At 39.9% G+C, this 17,508-nt stretch overlaps 15 protein-coding genes across 15 annotated transcripts; all 15 read right to left on the minus strand.

Annotated features, from left to right (window-relative positions):
• Positions 1–390: 390 nt before the first annotated feature.
• On the minus strand, positions 391–774 carry LSM04_006520 (uncharacterized protein; the record flags this gene model as incomplete). The annotated part of the gene is made up of 2 exons (XM_067330114.1): positions 391–657; positions 730–774. The coding sequence occupies 2 exons, from the start codon at positions 772–774 to the stop codon at positions 391–393; spliced, it is 312 nt and encodes a 103-aa protein (XP_067191241.1).
• Positions 775–2,785: 2,011 nt separating this feature from the next.
• Positions 2,786–4,480, minus strand: LSM04_009476 (Pumilio RNA-binding repeat; the record flags this gene model as incomplete). Its single annotated transcript, XM_067330115.1, has 1 exon — positions 2,786–4,480. The coding sequence occupies one exon, from the start codon at positions 4,478–4,480 to the stop codon at positions 2,786–2,788; it is 1,695 nt and encodes a 564-aa protein (XP_067191328.1).
• A 246-nt stretch (positions 4,481–4,726) lies between these two features.
• LSM04_009304 (Calcium uniporter protein) lies at positions 4,727–5,539 on the minus strand (the record flags this gene model as incomplete). The annotated part of the gene is made up of 1 exon (XM_067330116.1): positions 4,727–5,539. One exon carries the CDS (start codon positions 5,537–5,539, stop codon positions 4,727–4,729), a length of 813 nt encoding a protein of 270 aa, XP_067191320.1.
• Positions 5,540–5,855: 316 nt separating this feature from the next.
• On the minus strand, positions 5,856–6,551 carry LSM04_009079 (Proteasome; the record flags this gene model as incomplete). The annotated part of the gene is made up of 1 exon (XM_067330117.1): positions 5,856–6,551. The coding sequence occupies one exon, from the start codon at positions 6,549–6,551 to the stop codon at positions 5,856–5,858; it is 696 nt and encodes a 231-aa protein (XP_067191312.1).
• A 347-nt stretch (positions 6,552–6,898) lies between these two features.
• LSM04_002000 (uncharacterized protein) lies at positions 6,899–7,375 on the minus strand (the record flags this gene model as incomplete). Its single annotated transcript, XM_067330118.1, has 1 exon — positions 6,899–7,375. One exon carries the CDS (start codon positions 7,373–7,375, stop codon positions 6,899–6,901), a length of 477 nt encoding a protein of 158 aa, XP_067191119.1.
• Positions 7,376–7,622: 247 nt separating this feature from the next.
• Positions 7,623–8,024, minus strand: LSM04_005187 (Ribosomal protein L32e; the record flags this gene model as incomplete). The annotated part of the gene is made up of 1 exon (XM_067330119.1): positions 7,623–8,024. The coding sequence occupies one exon, from the start codon at positions 8,022–8,024 to the stop codon at positions 7,623–7,625; it is 402 nt and encodes a 133-aa protein (XP_067191211.1).
• Positions 8,025–8,219: 195 nt separating this feature from the next.
• Positions 8,220–8,603, minus strand: LSM04_000813 (uncharacterized protein; the record flags this gene model as incomplete). Its single annotated transcript, XM_067330120.1, has 1 exon — positions 8,220–8,603. The coding sequence occupies one exon, from the start codon at positions 8,601–8,603 to the stop codon at positions 8,220–8,222; it is 384 nt and encodes a 127-aa protein (XP_067191098.1).
• Positions 8,604–8,702: 99 nt separating this feature from the next.
• LSM04_007422 (BolA protein) lies at positions 8,703–8,936 on the minus strand (the record flags this gene model as incomplete). Its single annotated transcript, XM_067330121.1, has 1 exon — positions 8,703–8,936. One exon carries the CDS (start codon positions 8,934–8,936, stop codon positions 8,703–8,705), a length of 234 nt encoding a protein of 77 aa, XP_067191262.1.
• A 268-nt stretch (positions 8,937–9,204) lies between these two features.
• On the minus strand, positions 9,205–11,499 carry LSM04_004787 (uncharacterized protein; the record flags this gene model as incomplete). Its single annotated transcript, XM_067330122.1, has 1 exon — positions 9,205–11,499. The coding sequence occupies one exon, from the start codon at positions 11,497–11,499 to the stop codon at positions 9,205–9,207; it is 2,295 nt and encodes a 764-aa protein (XP_067191193.1).
• A 275-nt stretch (positions 11,500–11,774) lies between these two features.
• On the minus strand, positions 11,775–12,875 carry LSM04_003604 (Peroxisome membrane anchor protein Pex14p; the record flags this gene model as incomplete). The annotated part of the gene is made up of 1 exon (XM_067330124.1): positions 11,775–12,875. One exon carries the CDS (start codon positions 12,873–12,875, stop codon positions 11,775–11,777), a length of 1,101 nt encoding a protein of 366 aa, XP_067191154.1.
• A 297-nt stretch (positions 12,876–13,172) lies between these two features.
• Positions 13,173–13,910, minus strand: LSM04_002736 (Proteasome alpha-subunit; the record flags this gene model as incomplete). The annotated part of the gene is made up of 1 exon (XM_067330125.1): positions 13,173–13,910. One exon carries the CDS (start codon positions 13,908–13,910, stop codon positions 13,173–13,175), a length of 738 nt encoding a protein of 245 aa, XP_067191130.1.
• Positions 13,911–14,130: 220 nt separating this feature from the next.
• On the minus strand, positions 14,131–14,403 carry LSM04_005887 (Ribosomal protein L37ae; the record flags this gene model as incomplete). Its single annotated transcript, XM_067330126.1, has 1 exon — positions 14,131–14,403. One exon carries the CDS (start codon positions 14,401–14,403, stop codon positions 14,131–14,133), a length of 273 nt encoding a protein of 90 aa, XP_067191228.1.
• Positions 14,404–14,569: 166 nt separating this feature from the next.
• On the minus strand, positions 14,570–15,961 carry LSM04_008968 (GPI transamidase component Gaa1; the record flags this gene model as incomplete). The annotated part of the gene is made up of 1 exon (XM_067330127.1): positions 14,570–15,961. The coding sequence occupies one exon, from the start codon at positions 15,959–15,961 to the stop codon at positions 14,570–14,572; it is 1,392 nt and encodes a 463-aa protein (XP_067191308.1).
• A 195-nt stretch (positions 15,962–16,156) lies between these two features.
• LSM04_003713 (V-ATPase proteolipid subunit C-like domain) lies at positions 16,157–16,732 on the minus strand (the record flags this gene model as incomplete). The annotated part of the gene is made up of 1 exon (XM_067330128.1): positions 16,157–16,732. One exon carries the CDS (start codon positions 16,730–16,732, stop codon positions 16,157–16,159), a length of 576 nt encoding a protein of 191 aa, XP_067191156.1.
• Positions 16,733–16,910: 178 nt separating this feature from the next.
• On the minus strand, positions 16,911–17,486 carry LSM04_008358 (V-ATPase proteolipid subunit C-like domain; the record flags this gene model as incomplete). Its single annotated transcript, XM_067330129.1, has 1 exon — positions 16,911–17,486. The coding sequence occupies one exon, from the start codon at positions 17,484–17,486 to the stop codon at positions 16,911–16,913; it is 576 nt and encodes a 191-aa protein (XP_067191291.1).
• Positions 17,487–17,508: the final 22 nt, after the last annotated feature.

The following is a 17,508-nucleotide window of genomic DNA, read 5'->3' on the forward strand; positions in this document are numbered from 1 at the left end:
GCCAATGCTGCACACCATAATAAAGGACAATAATCAGAGCCAAACCCCCGAACAATTTTAGTAGCTTTACTTAGTTCTTCTTGTGTTTGACTTTGCCAATCCCACCATCCATTCATATTGATACACACAAACACCCAATCCGTTGTATACACATGCAACTTTAGATTTTCAATAGACACATCCGAAGCGTTTATGGCTAGAGCAAGAGCCTCTGATCCTTTTTTACAGTATATAGAATTCGCATCCTCTCGATTGCCTACAAGAGGTTCTAGAATTAGATCAGGAGATAATGTGGAATTTCTCTGTAAAACTCCTCCCAAGTTACTTTTTGAACATCTAGGTGATATTAGAAAATAGGAGTCGTTGAGTGTTTGAGCAGACTGTTCATATTTATGTGTCTCGTTGTAAATTTACCTGAACAATTCCATCTTTTCTTGGAAAAGAAACAGTCATTGTGGTTTTAGAATTAGTTTCCTTTACTTGCACGTCTCTATACTTTCGCGTCTGTGACAACTCTTCTACCAAACGAGATCTTTCATCTAGAAGCTGCCGCATTAACTGCTCCATTTCACTACCCTTCACAGAAATGTCATTTATGGCTTTTTTGTGAGTTTTTTGTGTTTTCAATATCTCGTTCCTTAGCGTTTCATTTTCCTTCTGTAACTGTAACACACGATCGGCACCATTTCTCTTGTGTCACTTGTCAATACCATCTAAATTTTTTTCAACGCGAGTTGATGTCCACATCATCGCTTCATTCTCCGTTTTTTTCATACTATGTCAAGAATGAAGAAGACTATCAATATCAAGATTCATAAATAACATATGGAAGTTGCAAACTCTCAAAGAAAACAAAAAAAGATCTGTGATACAGAAGCAGGTAAGCAGTCAGCAGAAAAACACCAAAAATTAATATTTTATTTTTTGGCTTAAATCCAGAGCTGCATCTACATTTAGCAATGTCTAATGATTTCATTACAAAGTAAAACACGAAATTCTTACTTTTATCTGAAAAATAACACATAGTTCAACAGCAAATACCAATACATATATATGATGCAATTATTGCCATAAATACCACTAAGGATATTCATTTCACCGGTGTTAGATAATCAAATAATCTTCAGAATCGACGCCAAATCTCCACCGCCACTCTCAAAAACAAGAGAAATAGAAACAGTTCCTTTAAGAAGTAAAGAACGGGGTTTTCTCAGAAGTGAAGAGAGTAACCCATCAAGGAAAAAGCGTGCATATGTCAATGTAAATACTCTTTTCCTTAATATATATATATATATATATATATATATGCTATCAGAGAATCCTATTACCTAGGGTAAAGAAGTAAAAAAGAAATCCAAGTGCAGAAAATCACGAAACAGTTTTTGTTGCGACTTTCAGGAAGAGTCTGATCCCACTCAGTACAAAAACACACACAGACGTATATATATCTACAGAGATAGAGAGAGTTAATGGGAGAGGCTTATGGAATAATGAGGTAAAAAAAAAAAACAACGGGGACCTGCGTCCTCCAAGACAGCTCTAAATACTCCCATTGTTAGCAACGGGCAGTGATGAAGCTGTCAGGCGGTATCGCTTAACTACTAACGTGGTGGAAAAACTCATTCATTGCAAATCAGTCAATATATATATATATATATATATATATATATTGAAGAATCACGCAATGTAAAAGTCGTCATCAATGTAACTCCACAAGAATGAAAACACCAAGGATTATGGCCAATAAAATAAAAATAAAAAGAATCCAGATGCGTCTCGTTTACCTAACCTCATCGATTGCAGAGCAGAAAGGGAAATCTACAGTGAGTTGCCATTTGGCATAATTCACAAAGGCACCCGTTAAGATGAATGTCTTCTGCATTCTGAGACAACCGCAAGCGCAGTTTAACGCCGTGTTTCACACAGAGACACAAAAATAAAGAGAGAAAATGAGAGTGAGTAAGCCAAAAAGAGAAATAATACAAAAAGGAGGAGAATGGAACATTGAAAAAAAAAAATTCTCTTCTCATCATCCGTCGGAACACGTAAATACAAAGTGATCCCCGTAAGAAAGATGAATCTCCTCAATATTTATTCTCTGTTTTCTTACGCGACGGCACTAAAGTGACTACTCATCCCGACCCTCTAAATCACTCTCTTTTTTCCTTAGTCTTAACTTTGTGCCACGGCATTAGAACTAATAAAAAAAAACCGCATGAGTTTTTTTTCTATTTTGTGGCGCTTTTTTTCCTACAAATTTTTATTCAACCACAACCAGTGGTGCATAGTTCGCGTGAAGTTCACATAGAGAAAGGGGGAAAAAAAAAACGATATCATGAGTCGTTTTGAGGCGATTCCCCCTCCCCCCTCCCATCGCAAATAAGGAAGCCCTTCCTTTTTTTTTCCTCCTGCTCACATTGCTCTTTACTTTTTTTTCGTTCATCTTCATTTTCTTAATTCGCTTCATTTTTCCCCTTTGCACCTATTTCTTGAGTATACAATACTTTATCTCCAACTCCGGTTTTTTCCTCTTCTCTAAGAGCGAGTTTCAATATCTTTTTCCTTTTTTTCCTCAATTTTTTTCTTTTTTTTTTCATTCATTCATTTTTATTTCACCTATTCGTACAACTAAACAATAATATAAATATATTATATATATATATATATATATATATATATATATATGTGTGTAAATCAATATTTTTTTCTTCCTGTTTGTGCTTACACTGTACAAACACCTCTTACGTTCACCCACAGAGACATACAAATCCCAGAACGAAATAACTCAACCAGAGAGCTGCTGGTGGGGTGCGGTATGCGGCTCCCTGTTGTGATAACGCTCGTGGTTGGGCTGCACAACATCATACTTTGTCCCGTGTGCGTCGTGTGGGCGGCTGCTGTCGTACTCCACGGCGGCCTGGCGGCCGTTGGCAGTTCGCTGGATAATTCCCTCAATCTTCCCTTCCAACTTCTTCGCGTACGGGGCATTCCTAATGCTGGGCATAAGGGGACGGACAACGGAAACAAGCGTCTCAGCCTGTGCGGGTGAGCAAATAGTGAGTGCAGTTTGAAGCACATAGTTACCAAAATCGTCCTGAATGAGTCGAGAAACAACTTCCTGAGAGCACATGGTTTCTACGTACATATCCTGCACTGGCTGTGATGCCCCACGAAGCACCTTCTCCATAACGTTGGAGCTAAACTTATTCATACAGAGTTGTACTAAGTGCGGAAGGAACGCGATTGCAATGGTATCCGTTGCTTTACTGTCTTTAGAATCCAGTACATACTGTAGAACATAGTTCCCAAAGGGATCTTCAGCTATCTGCAAGCAGCAGCTTAAAATACGCTCCACCAGAGCGGTCCTCTGTGAATTGGATGCATGTTCGAGACAACGCTGAAGAACACAGCAACCCTGCTTATTTTTTGCAATGGTTACACAATCCGCGGCTACCGCAGCGTAGATAAACTCCTTATCATTATGATTAAATCGTTGTAGCACCTTCTGAATAACATGATTACCATGGGCATCTTTTACCAAGCGAACAACATCCTTTGATAGAGCCTCACGCAGAATCTCCATCTCTTCCCGTGTGGCAATTGTTTCAACCATTTTCTGTACGCTGAAAGTACCGTGCGGAGTTAGTGCTATAACAGTGATCTGTGGAGCCGCAACACGGGCAACGTTGTATCGCACATCATGAGGCATAATATCAAAAAGTTTCTGAACAAGAAAATTGGCATACTGATCTGTCATTAACTCTGCAACGTGAGGAACAATTTCATTCATAATGACACGTGCAATTTCTCCATCTCCTCCTGGTTCTCCCAATAAACGCTGAAGAAATCGGCATCCATGTTGATCCTTTGCCGTTTCATAAACGGTACCCCGTAGGCTTTCAGCAGTGACGCAACCCCCATAGGCACGACCCACAACATTCGGATGATATGGATTTACAGGGTGGCTATTCCAATCCACGTAATGGGATCCTCCTCTCTCCTTTTCTCTCCCTGTTACATCTTCCATTGATAACATCAGAGACAAATTGCGATTTTCAGAAGCGTTGGCACGTTGTATATGTGTAGGAGTCATCCCCCGTTTACTCAATGGTGATGGGGCAGCGTAAGGTATGGTGGCTGCGACACAATTTGGTGAAGGCTCAAACGGAGGGGCATCAACACGCATAACACTCAATTGAGGAGGTGAGGCACCTTGTGGTTGGCTAAACAAACCATTTGGAATAGGAGAACTAATGGGTGTGTGGGCACGAGTCCACGAGGTATTAGGATTATGTTTGTGAATATTCAATGGTGTGTTGTCGGTTGGAGTCACAGAAGGCGTGGCAAAAACCTGTGAACATTTGGTGTAAATGCCGATTGGTTTCGTTGTCTTGTCTTCATCTTCATTCAAACCCTTTTGCAGAAGCCCTGTAATATTTAACTCTGCAGTTTTATATTCATCGTCGTGCACAGTCCACATGTTCTATGAAAGCACAACAAGAGCTCTTAGGGGTAAAAAAATAAAATAAAAAATAAATAAAAACATTAAAAAAAAAAAAACATACAAAACAGAGGTACACATTCAAGCAAGAGACAATATAAGCAGATAAATACTACTAAATTAAGACATCTAAAAAGAAAATTTGGCAACAACAAACAAAAAAAAAAAAACGATACTTGACAGTTGGGCGAAGGATGATGATTTTAGCTTCTACACTCAAGATCATCATTTTTTATTCATGTAGATGTTGTTTCCTTCATTCTTGCTTTCTCTGACATCGTGGGCAGAAGAGGCATCACTACCGTTGAGATTCTGAAGCAGTGTTGCAGCATCAGAGGGAGAACACTTTAAATGACTATCCCTACCACATGATATCAAATTGTTAGACCATAATTGTATCACATTAGGAGAGTAATTAACTTTCAATGCTGCATTAGAAGCAAATAACTGATTTTCTACAGAATGAAAAGTGCACTCTCGACGAAAGAGAAGAGAATAGGCATAAACACATAACGCAGTAAAAGTAGTTATAAAATAGCAAACAGGTTCCATCACGTCCCAATCATAGACAATGAAAGTTAGATATGCCAGGAAACTCATTTGAATTCCACTAAGAAGAGAAACAGTAGCCCAAAAATTCCGGCGACGTGTTACTTCCTCTTGCACAAAAGTATCAGCAATATATTTATTCTCGGAAGTATGCTTTTTCACACAAGCAGGGATTTCTGGTCGAAGAGTAGGAAGACGTAACATCATATAAACAGTATTCACTACTTCAGAAGGGTTGGTATAGACAAAATCACGTAATACAATAACCTCCCGTGCCCGATGAAGCTTTTCCAGATAGTCTGATGCTTCAGAGAGCGTCATTCGCTCACCCGGGGGCGTGTACGGATTCGTTGTACATAATGCAATAAATTCCTTCTTCGTGAGAACGTTCTTATGGCTGCAGTCCAGGGCGCAGCGTACTCGTAACTTTCTCTTTAAGTGCTGCATATCATCAAAAAACACCCTCAGTGCAGGTGTTCTTTGAATCATCCTGTTTTCCGCTAGGGTAGCAAAAAATAAAAAAAAAAAGAACGCCATAAGAAAAAAAAAACAGAAAAAAATGACAAAAAAAAACACAAAGAAAGAAAAGCTTAAAAACAGTGAAAAGTATAAATCTATATTTGCATTACCGAGTTATTTCTCGACAGAACATTCATCCAATATAGCATAATTGAGTAGTCTTTTTCTTTTTTCTTGGGTTTGATTTGGTTCTTTTTTTTTCCTTTCATTTAAGAGAGAAAAATCCCCATAAAACAGAAGATATGATGGACGCAGAGAGAATTACATGAAATTCTTCTCATGTAAATTAAATCTGGTCCAAGTAATCCTTCAGTTGCTCAGTTGTAAGCAGTTCAAACTTTCCCTCACTCACGCGTCCTACCTGTGTGTTTTCGGCAGTCATTTTACCATCGAACCCCTCCTTCAAGGTCAGAAGAGCTGTATGCACTGCATCCTCTATTTCCATTTCATTTGTGTAGCGTTTCTCCAAAAAGGTTTTGGCGTCAGAACTTCCCTTACCGATTGATGTGGCTTTCCACGCCCAAAATGTCCCACTAGGGTCTACCTGGTAAAGATGGTAGCCGCGGTCATCCACTCCGGCAACAAGAAGTGAGCAGCCAAAGGGCCTAACCCCACCAGACTGCGTAAACTCTTGGTAAATAGAACCAATCCGACGTACCAATTGGCTGACCGGCATCGGTTCATGGTAAGTCAAGCGGTACCTTTGACAAGCCTTCCTGGCAGCATCAACCAGCACACGGCAATCAGGACCAATGCCACTGTATGTGCAACCGACGTGCTCGTCTAGCACAAAGACTTTTTGTACTGTAGAAGATTCTGCAAGAGGTGTTGTGGTCTTTTTTTCTGCAGCAATAACAACACCATCCATAGCTTTAACCCCAAGTGCAGTTGTGCCCTTACCAGCAGCTGTTGTCGCATATTCAATCTGCACAAGTCTTCCCGAGGGACTGAACGTCGTGAGACCGTACGATGAGTCAGACATAAGAACAGGAAAAGGACAATAATATTAATAATAATAACAATAATAATAGAAACCTGAACTTTTTCTTAGTGATTATCCTAGAAAACAAAAAAAGAGAAGGGGAAATAGAAACCAATATTTTACATTCATTCCACTTCATTCCTTTCTTGCGTATTTTTTTTTTCTTAGTTCCACTGTGTATACTTGAGAACACGCAAGTCAAAAAACTTTCATTCAAGGGCAAAAAGTCCCAACGACACACCCATCCTACTGAAATAAGAAACGAATATATAAAAAAAACCCGTCCTACATAACGCCACTGAAATAAAACACATAACCCTACCTAGTGCCATCCTACTACTACTTCATTACTCGTCATAGACAGGCTTTTTGCCCTTCACAAATACATCGTGAAGGATAGGGGCCTTCTCACGAAAATCAACTGCATCAGGATCATAGAGAGGCTCGAAATCACGGTCCAACCAGAATTCATAGGCGCCCTTTCGGTTCGTTTTCACGGGCTGGTACAAAGGCTCAAACTCCTTCCAGGGCTTCAAACCGTAAAGAATAACATGATCGAAGTGTCCTAGAGCACGTTTTTCCTCCCACTTCTCAAGCCAGGACTCATGCATTAGTCGTTCCACATACCACCGCATCTTCTTACACATCGAATGCTCCTCTCCCCAGTTACCGATGCAGTGGAGCCACTGGTAATAAGCTAGAATACCATTCTTTTGCTTATTGTTGGTACCGCAGAAACGTGGTTCGTTGAAGTCACTGAAGTGAGGAATAGCGGGCAAATCCTCACGCTGGATTTTGTACTTTTTGTGATCAGCGAAGGGCATCCTTCTTACTTGACGCAATCTAGATAACCAAGAGAATAATTCGTTTCACGTTTTTTTTTTTTTCAAGGAATGGAAGAAATTCGAAAGAAAGGAAAAAGAAAAGAAAAACCTCACATTTTGTTCCGATAAAAATAAAAACAAAAAAGACTCAAAGTAAATATCAGCATATTGCTTTTTTTTAAATGATTGGGTATCCAAGAAGAGTTTGTTTTCTTAATAAAAAAATAAATCAAAACATGAAAGAAACTCAGTGGTTCTCCACACGACGGAGCTTGGCGTTACCGTTGATCAGGCGCACATCAAGTTCATGGGCCTTGCGCACAATAGCCTTGCGCAACTTGGCGCCCACAGTGTGGGAGATCACACCAGCGTACTTGCGGTTCTGCATAAGCAGCATGTAGAGGTCCTGCACATTGTTTACAGGGAAGTTCTTGAAGCCCGATGGGGTGATGTACTTTGTCTGGCGGTCGCTACCATAACCCTTGTTGGGCATTGCCTTCTGTCCCTTGTAGCGGCGGCGGACCGGCGAGTCCTCACCTCTTGGCTTGCGCCAGCTGCTGCTAAGCTGCGGGAAGGCCTCACACTTGTGGCGTGTGAACTTCTTCGTGCGCTTCTTCACAACGCTCTTTGGGACAAATGGCTTCACCATCCTGAGTTCCTTCGCTACGACAGAAAAAGAAAAAAAAGAAATGAAAAGAATGAAAAAAAGCACATGAAACAAAAAGGAATAAAAGAGAGAGAATAAGAGAACAAGTTTTAGAACCCCTTGTCTTCATGGAAAAGGGTAATTTAACAAGATTACAAAAAAAAAAAAAACAAGTACCACTATGTTTAATAAACCCTGTTAATGGCCCCCACGTCGTGCAGGCTGTTTCGGAGAAGTAAGAACGCGTGAGAGTGCTGCACTTGTCGCCGCAAGAACTGACAATCTATCCACTAAAGTGAAGGTGGTAATGTCTTCTTTTTTGCAACAAATCGCAAATACAATAGCTTTCCTTCCCTCGTCGCAAAGTTCGGATCTATTCTTTACTACTAATGACAGAGCATCTAGCCAGTCCTCTTCATCTGCAATAACCTTCACATCCCAACCTTTTCCAGGTAACTCGCTTATCACCTGACGCACTACTGCCCTACAGAAAGGAACAATTTTTCCGACACAACGGCTGCAGGCCTTGAACCCGTCCACCTCCTCAAGTTTTGTTTCGAGACAACAAAAACGACACTCCATCCATGGATAACTCAATTCCCTTTGAGATAAACAAAAGAATAAGAAAAGAAAAACGGTTCAAATATTGTAAATTCAGAGTTATTAATTGATCCGTGATTCTCATTTAGGGGGATCTGCTGATATTGTCAATGCATGAATTTCCCCTGATAACAATTCATCTTTAAAAAGATCATTTACCATACGATGCCGTTTAATAAGTGGGAGATCCTTAAATTTATTGGACACTATAGCCACACTATATTTGTTATCCTCTTCGCTCAATACAGTAACTTCACAAGAGATTGGCTCCAGATTTGAACGAATCCGAGTCTCCATTTCTGTTACAGTGACCATCCTTCCTTTTTCTTTCCCGTTTTTCTCATAAATAAGTCACAATAATAAGCAAAACAAAGGGGGAAAAAAAAAAGGTATTGTTTCTTATCTTTAACGATGACATACCCTACGATGTCACACACTCACCCTTTAACGGTCAAATGAACTACCTTCCAACATACCCACATAAACTCAAAGCATTCTTCCCTAACGCCCCAACACATATACACACAAAAATATAAACGCACATTACAAAGAAGAAGGAACCACAAAAGAAAAAAAAAACAGGTCACATCATCTGGTAGAGCACTTTACCTACTTCTTTAAGACGGCGTCTATTTTCGCACTCTTGCTGCTTTCGCGTTGACACATCTGCAGACCAAGTTCGGCGACTCAGAGCACATTCAAGCAAGATGTCAGTTGATACCTGTATATCAGTTAAGCGTTGAGGTTTCTTTTGCTTTGGCGGCAAAACTGAAAGTACGGCAGAGTCTGTTTCTACCTCAATCGCAATTTCAACCGTCGAAGTAAAGGAGTGCGGTTGCGGGTTTATCTCAACCTGTAAACTATCCAAATTAGAGGGAGGAGATGGGGAGTAGTGAATGTCTATTTCATTTGGTTCATCTATTAAATTACGCAAATCATCTGCAGCATTTAAAAGTTTCAAGAAAGCACATTTCTCAGGCACAGATTTAGTAGTAAAAGTAGTTTCTATTTGTCCAGAAGAAAAGGAAGAAGAGGAAGAAGAGAGCTGTGACAATGACGGTGATCCAACTCCACAGGAGAAATCGGCATTTTGAGCGAGTTCACGACGCAGAAAAGGTGTTAGTGACATTTTAACATCAACATTTTCAGTCCTTTCTTTTACTTTTGAATTTCGAGCAGACCATACTTGAAGTTTTTTTCTTCGCTTTTCCTCTGCTAAAAACTCCGCCTCTCGTTGCATCTGCTCTTTCCTTTTTGAGGTTATCTGTTTTGTTTTGGCCACTTGAAACAATCTTTGATGTATTGAAGAGGAGGACTCTTCTCTTTTGTAAGGATTTATTTTCGGTGCAAAAGTTAATTCTTTATTTAAGTACGGCTCTGAAGGAGGCAAAATTGAATGCCACAACTGAGTTCCGTGAATCTTCTCAAACTTTTCTAGAGTATTACAAAAAATATCTAGAGAAAGTCCATCCGGAAAAGTTTTACCTTGCAGAGCATCACGAATTTTTTCAAAAATGGCACACTGTGGTAATTCTTTTGAGTTTTCGTGCTTGCACCAAAAATGGTACCACTTCTCTAGTCTTCGCCTTCTAGCGCAGAGAATTAATGCATTTGTTGTTGAGCTAAGCTTGGGTTTAAAACTTACATCTCCTTTCTCTAGAGGATCATATTTAGCTTTTGCACGATCTTGTGTTAGTCGTTTTACCACGTCCTTTGTATTAACATGAAGTGATTCCTGAGAAGTGCTTTTTTCCATCTCTTCACGTAGTTTTTGCAATGCAAGCTTACGTCTCTCTTCATATAAGTAAAGACCATCAACATGTGCTTTAACATCATCTAGAGTTCGCACAACTACAGGTTTTTTTTGCGTTGTATCTTCTTCCCCTATTCTACATTGACGACGTGCGGAGTCCAAGTACAATCGTTCACTCGCTGGAAGAACTGGAGCACTTCCTCCTCTAACACGACGAACTATATTTTCGGAACCTTTGGAAATCACGGGAATTGGACGGCATTCCTCGGTAGTCTCAGATCTCCAGGCTTCAAGAAGAAGTCGTTGACGGAGTTGTGTGTTATGTTTGTAGTATCCAGAGCGAGTACTACAGTGACGAATTAATCTACCTCGTTTTGTTATAATTGGTTTAAACGTACAATTTTCAAGGTCTCTGGTCTGAGCCTCTCTAATAGCTTCTAGATTCTCGTCTAACTTCTTCTTTCTCTTAATACCTCTATAATATAAATCCGCTAAAGGGTTCTTACGCCGCTTCCGTATTCGTTCAGAGTATACAGAAGTTCCTCTATTATCAGGGGCATTATCATGGAAAGACTTGGAAACAGTTACTTCCATGTTTTCACTCTCAATCCCATTTGATACGGTGTGAGTTGGGATTGTAGAGAATGCTTGAAACACGTGTTCCAATTCTTCCTCCTGCATATCGTGAGGAGCCTGGGACGTACCAAAGGTATGTATAACATTTGGCGAGTAGGATTTTTCTATTAAACCTTGTGTTGACTCAGGAGGCACCTCATTTGCTCGAGTGGAGAGAGATGGAACAATCTCTGACGTCATCGACAATGAGACACAAGAAGGCTCTCTTATAAATGAACGTGGTAAACTTTCATCACAAGAACCTCTCATATTCCTTGGGGCAGACTCATCAGGTTTTTCATCATGTGTGTGTGCAGCCTCACTGCTTTCCGAAGTAGTATCTAGCAAAGAAAACCTTTTTATACCTAGTTTCGCATTTTTATAATGAGCACAGTTATCTTCATCATCATAATCATCGTTATTCTCTCCAACTTCGCTTTTCTCGTCAGTATGATGTTTCGCAGAGGATGTAAAATGAATACTTTCCCTATGCGTCACCTGATCTGACATCTTGTGTGTCTCTAAAATAAGAATAATATTTTTTAAAAAAGAGAGGAGTAGGCACTGTCAAGACTTTACAACAAGTATTTTTTTTAGCCCCACAAAATGAGGCAGCTCTAATAATAATAATAATAATAATAATAATAATAATAATAATAATAATAATAATAATAATAATAATAATAATAATAATAATAATAATAAAAGAATAATACCAAAACAACAGAGAGCAATTTCTGCTCTATTTCACTTCATAACAAGAGACGATTCTTTTAAAAGAATGTCTAATTGCCATCATCAAAATCCGTCGCATGCAAAATAGGTAGTGAATTTTGCTGTGGCTCCACACAACTTGGGTCAGTGGAAGGAGGTGTTGGTGGTCTAAGAAGAGTTGGACTCTTCTCAACATCCTCATTTGTCTGGGGAATGTTTGTTGCACACGCAACATCATCGACTGTTTTATTCACTTCATTTTCATTACAACTTTCTTTATTCAACCTCTCAATTTCTTCTTGCAAACTTTTGATTTTTAATTCGTGCTTCTCGTTTGTTCTTGATTGAGTATTTAACTGGCCCCGAAGCTTTCCAAGAGTAACTGAAAGTTCCGCTTTGCTTTTTTTCTCCTTTTCTAGAGCATCCTGAGTTTCCTTTAGCTCTGCTCGTAGCTTAACAACTTCTTCCTGATTACCACCTGTACTTGGGGCATTTGGTACGGGAGTTGTAGGTACAGGAACCGTTGCCAAATCACGGGATGGCTTCGAATACTCAACATCGCTCTCCGAAGAAAGACGTTTTCCTCCCCTTTTGCGTCGTAAACCGGCTTCATATCTATGATTTGACCTTATCTTCTCATCCTTACGTCGCATTTCATAAGGTGAGTAGATTTGAAATGCCTTGAATGCAGCAAAACCACCAATCAATGCAGCTCCAATACCAATGACATAATCCCTCCAATCTGTTTCTTTTGTTTCATAATGTATTAGGGGAAACGGAGGTGGTTGCGGAGCATAAAGTGGTCCTACATGAGTTGAGAGAGAGTTCTGATGCGGCAAATTAGTCGCATTCCCAACCTCATACCTTGAAGGCGCCTGTGAATTCCCAGTATTCCATAGAGAAGGAACAGATGGTTGTTGACTCATTATTCTTTTGACTTCTTCAATTAAATTTGACTGTCCAGCCTTTCCAAAAGCTTCACACACCTCATCAACCGTCATACCCTTGGACTTGAGGAATTGCACCTTATTGGCGGTCGGTGTGAGTCGAACTCGTGGGTCGTGAAGAAACTTTACAGCACTTGAAACACGTTTTACCCTTTCTGTTTCGTCATTCTCTACCCGTTGCTGAAATTCACTTCCTTCCGGTGGAGAGGTCGTTTTTATACTCATGTTACTTAAATGGCTTAATATTATATTTCTTTTTTTAATCTATTGCAGGGCACAAAAATAGAAAAAATACCTATATATAGAGTGCATGAGAAATTTGTAAAGAATAGTAAATGCGTAAAGATAAAGAATAAAACAAAACAAAGAAACAGCAACAAAATAAAATAAAAAACATCCATCACATCCCAAATCCTATAAGAACGAGAGAAAGGGACCATGGCGTTGATTAGCTGTGTTTCCTTTCTTTTTCTTTTCTTTGTTTTTTTTTTTTTGCCTCTTTTTTTCACTTCCTTCATCTTTCTAATTTTCTGTCTGACGATCAATGATGCTTTGGATTCGTACCTGATCATATATTTTCAGTTTTCCCGTAGAGGCAGAGACAATAGCAATCTCAATATTGTTTTTTGTTAGTTCTTCTTCCATAACTTGTTTCAGTATCTGTACAGCAAGGTTTTCTGCTTCTTCAACAGTCATATTGCGGTGATAACGTTCACTGAAAACGGTTTGTGCTGCTTCAGCCCCAGCGCCGATTGCCTGAGCATCGTAGCGAGTGTAGGTCCCGCTAGGATCAGTTTGCCAGAGTTGTGGGCCGTTTTCATCAACGCCAGCAATAAGCAAAGAGACACCAAACGGCCTGGACATAAGTTTCTTCCGCCCTCCACTTTCCCCAAACTGGATAGATAAATCGCACGCAGCCAATGCACATGACTCAACACACATAGGTTCATCATAAGTAAAACGATGATTTTGAGCTTCCACACGAGCATGCTCAACAAGAATTCGTGCATCTGCCACCATGCCACTTAATACAGTACCAATGTGATAGTCAATCTCTAGAATCTTATTCATGCTGGAGGGATCAACCAGTGTGGAAGGAATTCGTTTTTCAGCAGCAATAATGACCGCCTCAGGAGTCTGAATTCCAAGACTTGTGCTGCCCAACTTGATCGCCTCAATGGCGTACTCAATTTGAAAAATTCGCCCTTCAGGGCTAAAGGTGTTGACACCTCTGTCATACTCGGATTTGGAAGAAAACATTATAATCTAATAACAACGACAACAGCAAATGAAAACTAAGAAAAAAAAAGAGCAAAGGATAGTAGTAGACACAATGAAAAACCCCATGTACATGAATATCACGACAAATTGCGAAAATGTTATCGCTGTAAACATATAAAAAAAACAAGAGAATTTAGAAATAGAAAAAAAAAATGAACACAGAGAAAATTAAAAAAAAAAGCTCTCTCCTTTGCTAACCCTACTTCAGTTCACGAAGGCGACGCACAGTAGATCGGACGGTGCTGTTGTTAGGCGTGCTCAGGGTGTAGGCGCCCCCGGCCATTGTCTTGCTGCAGCCATCGCAGCGCCAGATGCCGACGGCCTTTCGGCGGAAGGCAAACTTACCGCAGAAAGAGCAGAAATGCCTCGCGTGCTGCGAGATTTCGAGCTTCTTGGCACGCTTCCTCGGGTTCGCACCATAGCGGGCACCGTAGCGTCCCATGACGCCCATCTTGATTGTACGCTTCGACATTGCAACTTAGGACTAGCTTTACAAAATTAAAAAAAAAATAAAGAGGGAAAGTAAAGGTCAAGAAAAAACCATAATTCCTTTCAATTGAAAAAGAAAAGAATAGGGGAACAAGCAAAGTATAAAAAAAACATATATATATATATATATATATCAACTGTACCACAGTTTAACCCCTAAAATACACGATTGATCTAATCAATCGACTGGAGACCCACAGTGCGTTAGGGTAAACAAAAAATGAGAGATAAATGCCTCCCGTTGTATTTATGTCATAGCCTCGCAAGTTAAGCACCTGTACAAAATAAAATAAAATTGCCCATGAACATAAGGAACCTAGGGTTAGCAAAGCAATACTCTGGTACTTTACATGGAGGAAAAGTAACTGTAAAGCAACCCCTGAACCCATGATAAGACCAGCAGCTGGCTGAAGAATAATAAGAAGGCACAGCACCACAGCATTAATAGTCAACCAAGATAAATCCCACTCATATAAACTCAAGATAAGTAACATCAGAATACTACCTAAAACAAATCCCAAAGTTTTGTACCATTCTGTTGCAATTGAAACGAGTAAAGGAATTACCCAAATCATCATCACAAATGGAGAGAGACGAAGACCCTTTACTTTATATATAGAATATCCTGTTGAAAGAAGAGATGCTACAAGTAAAATAATACCAAATTGTGCAATATCATACTCAACATAGTGCTTCACACTCAAAGGCACCCATACAGACGTAGAATGATGAAACCGTTCATCCAAGTAGCTTAGTGTTGCAATAATCTGCTCAAGCATCGCAGCTATAGAATAAGCATCGGTACTATCATAACCATTATCAGATTTTACAGTACTAATAGAGAGAGAACTTATACCATGAGATCTGAAAATATGCCAGGCTTGAGGATATTGAGGAGCTATCAGGGCTGTTTGTAGAGCTGTGACATAATGATCATATATTGATCGACTCAAAGAATAAGTAGTGTATGGATTTTGACATAATATATCAACTTTCAAACCCCATTCCTTTGCCATTGAAACTGCCAAATTAAGGAGATCCTGGTTGGGTTGCATTCCATTCTTCCCGTAAACACCGAAACATAATTTGCGTGTATTTAAAGAAGAAATATTGATGATAAGTGCCGAACGAACAAATAAACTGGGAATCGGCCATTCTTTATCAGTACCAGAAACAAAATAGAAATGTGTATCACAGGCCATATTTTCTCTTTTTCGAAGAACAGTAATTAATGCATTTCCTAGAACAACAGAGGCTTTTTCATCCTTATTAACATAGATAGCGATTATTTCTGAGCCCACAGAACGGCGGCCGTGAACAATACGATAACTTTGATGGACCGTAGTATCAGGATGAGATACATCAGATAAAGAGACCAGTACTGGAATACTCCGTACATTAATAGCACTCTCGTCAATAAAGTTACGTCTTGGCTTTATCGCAGGTATACCTCCAATCAGAATCAATCCTACCAACAGCAGAAAAGGAGCAATATTACCACCATGCTGTTCAAGAATTTCCACGAAACGGGACCGACGCATCACCTAGAAGTAAAAATAATAATCCTTCTAAAAACAACACAAATATCAAGAAAAAGAAAAAAAAGGAAGTGAATATCATTCTAAAAAAAAAAACTTAGAACAAAAACCAGGTGATTCAATAGGCAATAAATCAAACATAGGTCTCAAAAGAAAAAAATTTTTCCACTAACTATCCTACTAAAATCGTTGAAAACCCTACTGGCATGCACCATAATTCACCTTGTTAGCCGTGTTGTTCATAAGAAGCGCGATAATAAGTCCGTAGAGTCCAAGCGCTTCTGCAAAAATAAGCATGAGAATCATGGCCACAAATATCTTTTCCTGTTTACCGTACGCACGAACTGCAGCATCGCCAGCAATTCCAATAGACAACCCTGCAGCTAGAGAAGACAAACCAGCAGCAAGTCCAGCACCAAAGTGCAGATATCCAGAAAATGCTGAGTAGGACTGCGGTTCAGTCTTGATGTTATTATTGATAATTACAGAGACAATCAATCCATAGATACCGAGAATACCAGCCATTACAACGGGCACAATACCACGCATAATTCGCTCAGCGTGAAGAATGCCGAGATGAGCCACGCCAACCCCAGATTTGGCTGTACCGTAGGCGGATCCAAGATTAGCGAAAATCAGTGCAGATGCGCATCCCATTGAACCAAAAAAAGAGGCTGACTGCGGGTACACATCGGCACATGATACTGCAGCAGTTGCTGTCCCAGCAGCAAGAAGAGCGCCCCCAGCAAGGAGAGCCACACTCTGGGATTTCATAATCTCGGAAAACTTTTCGTTTTTTTCAATTTCCTTGTCATGAGATCAAATTCAAGAGAAAAAAAATCGCAATATACGACAATAAAGAAAAAAGTAGATCAATAAAAAAAAAAATACTGAGGCAAACATTTTATACACACATCAATACAAAAAAAAACTAACAATACCTTTCCACAACCTACTGGCATGCACCATAATTCACCTTGTTAGCCGTGTTGTTCATAAGAAGCGCGATAATAAGTCCGTAGAGTCCAAGCGCTTCTGCAAAAATAAGCATGAGAATCATGGCCACAAATATCTTTTCCTGTTTACCGTACGCACGAACTGCAGCATCGCCAGCAATTCCAATAGACAACCCTGCAGCTAGAGAAGACAAACCAGCAGCAAGTCCAGCACCAAAGTGCAGATATCCAGAAAATGCTGAGTAGGACTGCGGTTCAGTCTTGATGTTATTATTGATAATTACAGAGACAATCAATCCATAGATACCGAGAATACCAGCCATTACAACGGGCACAATACCACGCATAATTCGCTCAGCGTGAAGAATGCCGAGATGAGCCACGCCAACCCCAGATTTGGCTGTACCGTAGGCGGATCCAAGATTAGCGAAAATCAGTGCAGATGCGCATCCCATTGAACCAAAAAAAGAGGCTGACTGCGGGTACACATCGGCACATGATACTGCAGCAGTTGCTGTCCCAGCAGCAAGAAGAGCGCCCCCAGCAAGGAGAGCCACACTCTGGGATTTCATAATCTCGGAAAACTACGCAAAG

This window comes from Trypanosoma melophagium (assembly GCF_022059095.1).
Source record: "Trypanosoma melophagium isolate St. Kilda chromosome Unknown ctg24segment1, whole genome shotgun sequence".
Lineage (NCBI taxonomy): Eukaryota > Euglenozoa > Kinetoplastea > Trypanosomatida > Trypanosomatidae > Trypanosoma > Trypanosoma melophagium.